Here is a 10,190-nt window from a genome sequence, read left to right on the forward strand (position 1 = left end):
TCCTATTTTTTCTTCCAATTTGCTCTCCAATAGGCTACTAAGGTGAAGATTAGGAATGGGAAAGCCTGAGAGGCTAAAAGGAATCCTGACCCAAAAGCAGCTTGAATCTTTGGACTAAGTTAGAGTGCACAGAAAGGCAAAGATGCACAGGGCAATGGTGCTAACAAAGTCCAAATTCACTGTTATCAATGAAAAATGAATGTAACCCTTCTTGGAAATAGGATATAAAGATGACTAAGGACAAAGAAATGGGCAATTTAAACAGCTCCATCTCACACCTGCTGTGATACATACTGCAACAATTTTGATAACAGAACCCATCAATAGCATACAGACTAAAGAGAAACAGTTAGAAGGTAGTTTGTAGCTTTGAGACTGCTTCACACCAGCAGAGACATTGTATCAGAAATTGGCTTTGCTTTTCTTGCTCAAACTACTAAAGCAAATCCGGAATCAAACATTGCATTGAGGTGTGTCACGCAATTAAATCATATTCAGAAATGATACTTTAACAGAAAGAAATGAATATGAAACAAAGGCAGATGAATACTACTTCAGTATAACAGGCAGTACATAAACAAAAATTAGTTAAATTGCATTTATACGATCTTAATCCAAATAGTGAAATAGTTTGAAAGCTAAAGGATCTGTGACTCTTCCTGATGCAAATTTTTATTCAATTGATGGAACTTAATTTTCGTATGTATCCCATTATATGTGTTATTATTTTTGAATCAGCATTTGATTATTTAAAATATTGCCATCTGTAAACATGACAAACATTCTCCTGGGGAAATCTCTCTCTGTTTGTATGGTTATGTGCATATGGCATGACAATTACAAAACAGAGGCTGTTTCACACATGATACACACACCACTAAACAAAAACAAGTATTGCTGAGTAAATATTAATGACTAAATATTGCACCAAGTTGTGTTTTTTGATGCTCAGAAATTATCTGAGCATAAAACCAGTCAGTCTAATAGTCAAATATCAAGTTTCTTAGCAACTCACCATATATAGCATATATACAGTTCGACACGTATAACAGAACAGTCCTGAGATATAGTCAATTGCATAACACATTCAAGGTTTTTAAACATCTAAATATTCAGATTGGGGAGCAAAGAATGAGAATACAAATTTCTAAAGGTTATACACTTGTGTTAAAAATCACTTTGCAAGTGATTCTTAAAGCAATCCCCATAATCTGAACAGCTTGCTTTTGCCTACCATGCTGCAACAAGCAGTTGCAGCAGTTAGTAAAAATTTCACACCTAGAAGGACTCTAGTGTTTGCTACTGGTGAAGGACTACCTGAAAAGCATGCAGTGAGGGAGTCTTGCTAAAACTGTAATTCCATGAGTCACAGGGAAAAGTGCTTTAGAAATTAAAGAAACACAACAACTTACAAATGACACAGTTTCCCACTTCAGTACCTTCACCTAAACTTCCAGTTCCTTCTTACTGAATGAATCTCAAGAAAATTATTTCTCTTAGATCTTGACAACATAATGCAAATAACCAAATGCCCAGCATCTCCCAGAGAAAGACAAAATCCTCCTCTCCAGGTGCAAAAGAAAGTTTCACGTACCATTGACACATTCAAAGACATCGCAGCACTTGCCAGGTGTTCCATCTCCACGTGAGACTATCTGGGGAACGGAGCCTGCCTCGCACATGGGGAAACCACATAAACCAGAAAGACACTCGCATCTGAAACCAAAGAACAGCAAGGGAAACCCCATCAATAAATGAATCCACGTATAAGGTGCAAGGATAAGCAAGAGAAACACAGAAGTTCAGAGCACAGGTTCCAACACTGGCGCATTTGTGTCTTAGAATGATCTTTTATTAACCAAGATAGCTTATCAACCTGAAGATTTTTTCCTTTAACCATCCAAACTCTGCTGGTCAAGCAAGCAAGAAGGTGGTACTGTGCAACACCAATGCTGCTCTAGTGCTACATGTAAAAATGTAGAAAACCGTAGTTCCAGATTGTTTGAAAATAACTTTTTTCTCCAGACTTGCAAAATTAGGCTTCTCCTCCAATTCTGTCTGAAAAATCAAAATTGGTGTAACACTAATAGCAGTAATTGCATGCATTCATCAGAAGAGTGTTCTCTCATTAGGAAACCATATATCCAATGTTATGCTGGGAAAAATTAAAGAGAAAGGAAGACCAGAATCATTAAATCTAACCTGAATGAAAATAATTTCAAGTTGTCTTCTGGTGTTTGATGGTGCTGCAGCTTGTGGAAGGGGCAACCAATTACATGTGATGCCAAATAGTGTGGGAAGCTAGGCATATTAAATACTGTGGTTAGTTTTGGATCATTCTACAGAGAGCATTCTCTCTACTGTAAATACTAACTATTTGCTTATTTAAGAAAACAGCCTGAAGAACTGAAAGATATAAAAAGTGGATAAACAATAGTCACATTTGTTTCCAGATCCTTTGCTTAATGAAAGTCAAACACAAGACTTTTAATAAGTTTACATTTAACAGAGTTCTTGTCTGAACAAAGGGCACATTACAGGGATAAGAAGGAATGATTCTATAATAAAATGCAAGACAAAATGAACAAATAGAAACATGCAAATGTCATAGCTGAGAAACTACATGGAATAGCACTTAAATTTTTCACTTGCAAATCACATTTTCTTGGGTAAAAACCCCCCTAGAGATTGATTTAGCATGCTACAAATACACATGAATCTCACAAGGAAAGAAAGAACTCCGCAAAAGATCCTGCAATTATGAGTTAAAGAAATAAGAACTCTGCTAGTTAATAACTATTTCAAATATTTTAAGTATCCCAAGGCAACCCCCACATTAAACCACCCCTTAGTAAGAAGCATTATCAGCACTTAATATATTTGCTTATTCTTTATGCTCAAAAAGCAAGAAGGCTGGTTCTCCTCTCCATGCCTCCTTAATTGCCCAGCAGACACTTCATCACAGATCAGCATTCAATGAATGAGGAAGAGCCACCTCTCAAAAGACAGGGTTTTAATATTTCTTCCTTTAACCTCATCAGTGTTAGATAAAATGGTTATATTCTCCACTGTAAGGTATTACTCATAGGGAAGTTTGGAAGAAATACAAGTAAAGTCAAGGAACGTCATAGAGCCTTTAATGAACTATTTGTAAAGATTTCTTAAAATACTGCATTACAGAAGCATGTTACCATAAAGAGATAAATAAATCCTTGAAAAAAATCAGCATTAATTGTGCCAAATTTCACAATGTTAAATATGTCAAGATAAAGTGAAGCAATTTAACTCTATGTGCACATACCACAGTATAGTAACAGGTTTAAAGCAAGCATTTCAAGGTGGTTTTGGGTTGGTTTGTGTGGGTTTTTAAAAATAATATTGTGCTTACCATAACAGTACAGGATAATGACCTATACCAACAAAAAAGTAAGAGTACAGAAATCAAAGTTTTAGTTACCATGTTTACTTTTGACATTTTCTTCCCAACTTATTTGCAAATAAAAAGAAATGGGGAATCTAATTTTTTTTCTTTACTGTATGCTGTTTGCCTTCAGAGATGTACAAAAAAAAAAAAGCATTACAGCTTCTACTACATGTGATCAAAAATTCCAAAATAATTGTGACAGTAGCTTCCCTTTAAGATGACTCCAAGTAGTTTAACACAATTACTAATAGCTATCCTTTTTTCTTCTACCAACAGTGCAGGAAGATGGTGTGAGAACTGGGGGGAAGAAAAAAGATGACCTCTAGTAACAAGTGAAAAAGAACAATTAGCACTGTCACATTTGTGAAATTTGTACCTTAACCCACCTAGCAGACACGGTTTGCAGGATGCTATTCTCTTCTGAGAAGAAAGAAACACAGAAATAAGTGCCCACACATTACTAATGAGGAAGGAAAAAAGTCCTTTAAAACACATATAACATTGTGCTGGTTTGGTCTGGGGTAGAATTAACTTTCTCCACAGTGGCTAGTATGGGGCTATGTTTTGGCTTGGTGCTGAACACAGGATTGATGACACAGAGATGTTTTTGTTATCGCTGAGCAGTTGCTTACACAGAGCCAAGGCCTCTTCTGCTTCCCATACTGCCACACTGGTGAGGATGTTAGGGGTGCATGGGAGACTGGGAGGAGACACAGCTGGGACAGGTGACCCAAACTGACCAAAGGGATATTCCATACCATATGACATCATGCTCAGTATATGAAGTGGGAGGAAGAAGGAGGAAAGGGGGAGATCTGGAGTGATGGTGTTTGTCTTCCCAAGTAACTGTTACTTGTGATGGAGCCCTGCTGTCCTGGAGGTGTGAACACCTGTCTGCCCACGGGAAGCAGTGAAATGATTCCTTCTTTTGTTTTTCTTGGGTGTGTGGCTTTTGCTTAACTGTCTATGTCAACCCATGAGTTTTCTAGCTCTCACCCTTCCAATCCTCTCCCCTATCCTGCTAGTGGGGCAGTGAGCAAGTGGCTATGTGAGGCTTGGTGTCTCACTGGGGTTAAACCATGACAAGCATTAAAAAAAGTACAGACACAATCTGAAAGTGGTATTAAAAACCTAGATAAAATACTAAGTTTTACTTCATTCACCTTATATTCAACATCCAGATAACCTCTGTGAAAATAGGTAGATCAAACTCCCTGAAAATTCACAGAGAAAATGGCACGTGATGAAAATATAGTTGTGGACTTTGATTTGCCAAGTCTCATGAACTGAAATTACCACTCTTAGTTTTACTGTCCTCACAATAAGCTTTTCAGACACATCCATATCTTCTCTATTCATTGTCTTACACTGCTGTCACTGATAAGAGTTGCAGTACAATATTAAATGATTAGATTAATAACTTGTACTTTTCCCCTCTCATTTTTCTTCCCAGACAATGGCTTTAAAGAAACTGCAAAACACAAAACTGAACAAAAAGAAAATATGAATCACCACATTAAGTAACTTAAGATAGGACAACCTTCCATAAAAGGGGCTGAAAGAGGTATTTAAAAGACTGCTGGGAGCCAATGTTCATTCTGCAGGCAAGAATTCCTCCTATTCAGAGAAATGACAGTTTCACGAACTCACAGCGTAAGCAAACACAACCTCACACTCCAGAAATTTATAAGTTCACTTCCCATTTGGTTAAAAAAATAATCCATGTACAGGAGAATGTCAAAGTGGCAAATGATCTCAGATGGAGTTTTAAATAGTCTGCATTCTTTTCAGCCAGCTCTGCTAGGAAAACCTTTGACCATTGTCCAGGCTATTAGCATGGAAAACATTGTTTTGGAGACAGAAGTCTGTCAGAAAGAAACCCAAGGAATTCTGGTAGCTGAGCATGGCTGTCACACTGCCAAAACAACATCTGGAAATTCAGAATAAGTGATCCTGTTCTCAGTAACAGAGCAAGATGAGCTTTATAGAACTATATTTTTCTTAAGTGCCTTCTGGAACAGAGGCACAGATGGAAGAGAAGTTGCACTCCAGCTCTCTGCTCTGTCACAGGCAGCTGTCCACCTGTGTGTGTCTTACCCTTGGTAAAGGAACATTAGGTTTGAAGAAGTTTAGCAGGTCAGTTTAAGTTAAGCTTGTTGACAGTGGCCATGGTCCTTCTCAGATTAATTTCCATAAAATGTAGCTGTTCAGACTGCTGTTCAGTAAGGTTCAATGTTCCTTCTGAGCTGCTCCCTCTGTAACTGTAACCTGCCTAAGGAAAACAGACACAAGAGAAGTTTGCTACAAGGAAACCTTCCCAGAGAGAAGACTGTTCGTATGTCACCTTCTCACATTACACTGCCTGCCAGTGACACCACTGCAACATCAAATGGCATGATTCCAAGATTAAAGGAGGGTCAGAACTTGAGGGACCAAGAACTTGGCACCCAGTACCTGCCCATCACACACCTTATTAGCAAGGCCTTAAGGAAACATGCCTCTTGGCATAACAACACCCAAGTCAAGCCAAGAAGAACAATCCTGCATGAGAGTACAATGTTACCTAAGGAGAGGGCCCAGAAAGGAAAAAAGAATCTAACACTTATGCAAGAGACCTCACTGAGTGCAGCCTGACAAGGTGGTGTCACAGCCTGGAAGGAACCAAGAATCCCAAATAAGCAGTTTGCTGCACTGAAATTTTGAAAATACAGAACCAACCTGACTGGTAAAATGAATAGTCTCCAGTTCCTCAGCTCAAAAAAACCAAACCAACCAACCAACCAACCCAAACCAAGGGACCAACCAACCATCCCAGAAAACCCCCACCTAAACCCAACAATCCGAGAAATTTTAACAACTGAGCAAGGCAAACTTTGATACATAAAGATCCAGAAATGAGATGATGATCATTAACCAATGCTTTACCGATTGAGGATGGTGATTCCTTCAGTAATATTCATGGCCTGATTTTAAAATTAATATTCAAAGTTCTTCATAAGATAAGTAATTTCATTACTTGTTTAGTTTATGCTTGAGTGATGTTGGGGTTTGGAGTTTTCTGGTGGGTTTTTTGGTTTTTCTTTAAATATAAATATTTTTCTTTATGTGCCCAAAAGTGCAAAAAGGAAAAGGAAGATGAAAAAAAATAAATCAAACAGAATACATGTAAATGACAACTTTTTACTTCAAATCCAATTATCTTGGTTCATTTACTTCTGTTATTAAACAGATTTAAAGTGAGAAGGGCTTGGTTAGCCTCAGAAAAGCTGTTTTGATGGTAGGATCAAAAGAGTTCTCCAGGCACAAGTCATAATGGTTATGTAAATAAGAACAAGCACCCTGGAAAAAACCATTTAGTAGCAGTGAATGAGAAGGTTGGAGCGGGGGTGTATTGAGGAGAAGGATATTTATTTTGAGGATCAAAACAAAATTAAAGTCTAAAGCACTGAGACTACAGAAAAGCATTCCTGAAACATACATCACATTCCTGTGGATATTTTATCACAGTCGATTTTTGTTCCCCTTGCACCAATCTAATACAATTTGCATTAACATTATTAGTATTTCTATTACTCAAATGTAGTAGAGAAAACTTCCACAGATCTGTTAATAATATAAGCACTTAAGGATACAGTGAAATAAGGAATTTTCAGAAGAGAACTCTCAGCATTATCAAAACTTAATAGGGGCAAAGGAAAGTGTTTAACTCCAAGGCCCACCCTATCATAAAGTACAGGGTATAATCAGTGATGACACAGCAAAATGAAATATTAACACAGCAATCTCACGAAATCATTGAAATATTATTTCGATGTTACTTACACCTGAAGCCACAATGTGAGTTAAGTAGACAAGATGATGAGCTTTAACTGGTCAAGCTACAGCTTAAAAAAACCAAACAAATGCCAGTCTCAGAAAACAAAAACTCTAGTCCTACACAGAATGTGACACTGCAGGCAATGCCAAATCCATTGGGACACCACCATCCTAAAAGTTCAACTAGAGTTTTCCTAAACCTTCAGGCACACAGACTATAGAGTTTTTGCTCACAACTTCAGGATCACTATTTCATGCATTCTGCATTTTTAAAGATATGACTGAGCAAGTCAGTAATGAAAATACTAATTTTTCATGGAAATTTTTCAGTATTTTATTTCAGAGATCAATAATAAACTAGCAGAAAGAGATGGCAGAACTGTGGAAGTTGCATGTAACACTTCTTATCAGACTAATTCCAAATGCTCCAAAGTTTTACGTCACTGCTACAGGAACTGACTCATATGGAAGTTCTTCCTATTTTAATTCTCCAGGGGGGTTACTCATCAAAAAATCAAAGCTGGTGTGCTCCAAAGCAGGAATTCCTCTCTAAATTTCTGGATAATGTTACAGACACCATTTTCCCCTAAGTATAGTAATCTTAATGCATAGGGAACTTTTAAATATTACAAAAGGCAACTATCTAGCTTTTAATTAAAGATACTGTGTGAAAGGGAACATTTTTTGTGCATCTTTTGCATATTATTAACATTAGGAAATAGCAAACAGATGCTAAGCAAGGGAAAATGTAAAAATCAGAATTCACATAAGGTAGATTATCATCTTTCCAAGGCTCATTAGAATCTAAAGAGTTCATTTGACTAAAAGACTTGATTTCATCCTTTGACTAATATTAAATCAACTCATCTGTTTCCCTAAGAGATGAGACAGCAAAAGAGGATAGCCACAAAAGAGTCATGCCATGGAACCAGTAAGCACACAACCACTGCCAAGTGCACTGACTTTTTATGTGCACCGATTTTTTCAAGTACACTGATACATGTATAGACCCTTTTGATTTTGCCAGTATAGGAAATAAAACACAACATAAATCAGCCCAATCCTGCACTTTTCTCTTATTTTGCCATACCAGCTGGTGTTTTTCTCTGTTGAAGATCTCTGTGGTTTTTATCACTACGTGCCTCAGTTACTCTATTCTTAGGTTTATCAGCCTCACCCTTCATAATATAGCAAACTAAAAAATAAGGTATCAGTTAAGATGTTATACAAATGTCAGTTTTCTGATATTATGAAAAGCCCTTTCCTTTCTTATTTCACTACTGTTTAATGAGGAATTATGAATATTTGATCCTCTTACAAATAAAACATAATTCCTATGGACTTCAGGTCAAAAATCACTTACAAATAATAGCTTCACATATATTCATTAACTTCAATGTTCCTAAAATACCATATTTTCTGACTCCTGAGTGACATATCTCCCTCAAACTAAGCCATCAGGGATGGCTTTGCCATATGCAAACAAAAAATACCCTGAAAAACAACAACCAAAAAAGCCCCCAAAACCCAACCACCTCCCCAAAACAAAGTATTGTTTAATTTATTTGATTTGTTAATTTCATGTCCACTCTCTCTTTGAAAGGAAAAAAATCCCCTAATAATCACTTCATGTTTAGTTTTTCCATGACATTTGAGGTATTAAACACCTTTCTTGTATCCCTGAAGGCAATTCTGCACAAGTTTAGGAAAGATAATAATAGAATAGTTTGGGTTGGAAGGGACACTTAAAGGTCATCAAGTCCAACTGCCATACCTTGGCAATGAGCATGGACATGTTCAACTAGGTCAGGCTGCTCAGAGCTCCATCCCACCTAACCTTGAATAAAAATGAAGGCAGATGTTTGCTCCAAAATCTAAGTGTTCATGAGACCAAACAACTCCACTCAATTAATGAGACTCTTTCCATGGAGTGGGAACCATGCATGCAAGAACTGTAACACTTCTGTAAAAACAGGACTGAAATTCACCAATGACATTTCAAAGAGTAGTGAGAAACTAGTTTTTTATTTTGAAACAGTCCACAACCTCCAGTGTCACTTCTTAATTATTCAATAATTTGAGAAGAAAAAAAGCCATGGCAATTTGTGGCTGCTGAATTCTTACATGATGTTTCCTGCTATTTTCTAGAGGAAACACAACTTCAAACTCTTTTGATATAGCCTCAATAACACTGACACTATCATCCGCTCCAAGTACCATCGAAAACCGCAGGGAAATTCTCACATACACTTCTCTTCAAAAATGCAAACACCCAAATTATAATTCTATTGCTTTATTATGTACATGGGTCTCCCATGGCATCTGTGCAGTTGTGAGTCTGAAGACAACAGTCAAAGACATTTTTGATCTCTGTGATACAAACAGAAATCTGCCTGTTCAAGTCATAAATTATTCCCAACTAAATCACCTATTCAATTTCCAAACAAGTTAGTAACTGATTAAGTACAAGAAATGAAGCAGAAAACAGTGGGAAGTATTGGGGGAAGGAGGAAAAGCAATATTCAATGTGATCAAGGTACACATTAATTGTTAGACTGACCAGTGAAAACAAAAATTGTAACACAAAGATATGTCTACCAGCCTCATACAAACTGAAAGAGTTCAAACACCAGCTTGCTTATCAAGAATGGAAACAAAACCAAATTCTATACACATTACCATCTCATTCTAATTCCAAGCATGAAACATCATCCAAAAGTAGATACAATTAAGAGTCACTTTAATTTATCTGGCTTAAATTTTCTTTTTAAGTTTCACAGTGGAGGAGTAAATAGACCATTAACTCAGCATGTGGTCTCAAGTACTACATATACTTTTCCATAAAAACTCACACAGAAAAGAGGAAACTGCTTGCATAACTATCATCAATACTGCAGCCCCTCTGTGCAAATGCTTTTTCTTTTTTTGCTTTGCTCTTGGGAAATGTGCT

At 36.9% G+C, this 10,190-nt stretch overlaps 1 protein-coding gene across 1 annotated transcript in view; it reads right to left on the bottom strand.

Moving 5' to 3' along the window:
• LOC103810945 (cysteine-rich motor neuron 1 protein-like) overlaps positions 1 to 10,190 on the bottom strand; it is a gene marked incomplete at both ends in the record, with an annotated part of 127,715 nt that overhangs the window by 12,956 nt on the left and 104,569 nt on the right. The window contains one exon of the mRNA XM_009083877.1: positions 1,595 to 1,716. Within this exon, the coding sequence (XP_009082125.1) occupies positions 1,595 to 1,716 (122 nt within the window). The remainder of the gene's footprint in view (positions 1 to 1,594; positions 1,717 to 10,190) is intronic.

Source organism: Acanthisitta chloris, unplaced genomic scaffold, assembly GCF_000695815.1.
Source record: "Acanthisitta chloris isolate BGI_N310 unplaced genomic scaffold, ASM69581v1 scaffold6201, whole genome shotgun sequence".
In the NCBI taxonomy this organism is placed as follows: Eukaryota; Metazoa; Chordata; class Aves; order Passeriformes; family Acanthisittidae; genus Acanthisitta; species Acanthisitta chloris.